The following is a 1,354-nucleotide window of genomic DNA, read 5'->3' on the forward strand; positions in this document are numbered from 1 at the left end:
CTACATATATAAAGCATCTGAAAAACAAAAAAGAATTATGCTATACTTCTGAGTCTCAATTTGAAAAATACATCCTACCATAATACTGTTTTATATCTTAGCAAGAGTTTTCCTAGGTTACATTGCACAATTCACCTTAATGAGGTACAAGATCATCTGCCTCTATTACTTACGTGTGGCTACTGACTGCTTGTACACCTCCATCTGTGGGATACGTTGGACAAACTGCTTCAGTTCCCCAACAGTCTTAGCAGCATGCCGTTCCTCATACTGTGCTACAACAGACTTTGCATGGCGAGAGAGCCTGGGGCCAACAGCAGAAAAGTTGCAATCTCTGATCTCAGCAAATAGAGCCTCAGATGATGACAGGTGGATAGTCTTGGTCTCCTGAAAGGCAGAGTCATCGGACGTGCTGGAGTCTGTGGTGGCTGGTGCAAACTTTTCCCCTGGTAGTTTTACAGTGCCTGAAATGGAAGATTCATATGACTGAGTTTCATATTTCAGAAAAAAAATATAAAAGTGTTCGACTTTTACACCTCTCTATTACAGAAAAACTTTTTGTACGAGCCATATGATATACTTAGAAAAACTGGTAAACAATATTCTGCACTTTCTGAGAATCGATTTTGGATATATATTTCATAAATTAACAAATTCACAGAGAAATAAAACCTTTACATTAAAAAAAATCATACAATTAAAATTTCACTATACTCACAGTTGTTTATTTGAAAGAACTGGTCTATAAGGCCTTCATATGTGAGTTGTGTTGCAAGGGGTGTAATGAGGTCAACTGAGCGGTCAATAAGAATTAGCTGGTCTATCTGCGGAGTCACCTGAATGAAAAGTAAATTAATAGGTTTAAAAATGATGAGAATTCAGAATTGGCTTTTGGGGATCACTTAAACTACACCAGATTAATTAGGGAATTTGATGGTGAAATCCAAACAACTTTTCTACAAATAAAAAGCAAAGAAACCACAACTATATTGCCTTAAAAATAATTGACTATCCTTAATACCTTTAAATGGAATAAAGACAACTAAGAAATATTACAGACCTAAGGGGACATAAAACATAAAACAGCTTTCATCAGTAAATAGTTTTGTGGAAAATCCCAAAACAGAAAGATCCCATAATTATATACCAGAAAAAAAGGAAAATTAAAATACATGACATAAAAATAATCCATATCTTTCTTGTATTTAACCCCTACTTCTCTAATTATAAAGGCAGTAAAAACAATTATATGTCTCCAAAGCATCACAAAATTTTTGTTTAAGAATGTTTGAAAATGATGTTAACATAAAGAAGAAAAAATATCCTTACAAATAACACACAGGCCAAAGGAAGT

General features: G+C 34.0%; 1 protein-coding gene across 1 annotated transcript in view; it reads right to left on the reverse strand.

The window, feature by feature from the left end:
* The window catches only part of LOC119591480 (vacuolar protein sorting-associated protein 33A-like), a 17,765-nt gene that overhangs the window by 2,731 nt on the left and 13,680 nt on the right, over positions 1-1,354 (reverse strand). Inside the window, exons 5-6 of the mRNA XM_037940223.1 lie at positions 719-836; positions 174-464 (exon numbers count right to left, since the gene is read on the reverse strand). Of these exons, the coding sequence (XP_037796151.1) occupies positions 174-464; positions 719-836 (409 nt within the window). The remainder of the gene's footprint in view (positions 1-173; positions 465-718; positions 837-1,354) is intronic.

This window comes from Penaeus monodon, chromosome 28 (assembly GCF_015228065.2).
Source record: "Penaeus monodon isolate SGIC_2016 chromosome 28, NSTDA_Pmon_1, whole genome shotgun sequence".
Classification (NCBI taxonomy): domain Eukaryota; kingdom Metazoa; phylum Arthropoda; class Malacostraca; order Decapoda; family Penaeidae; genus Penaeus; species Penaeus monodon.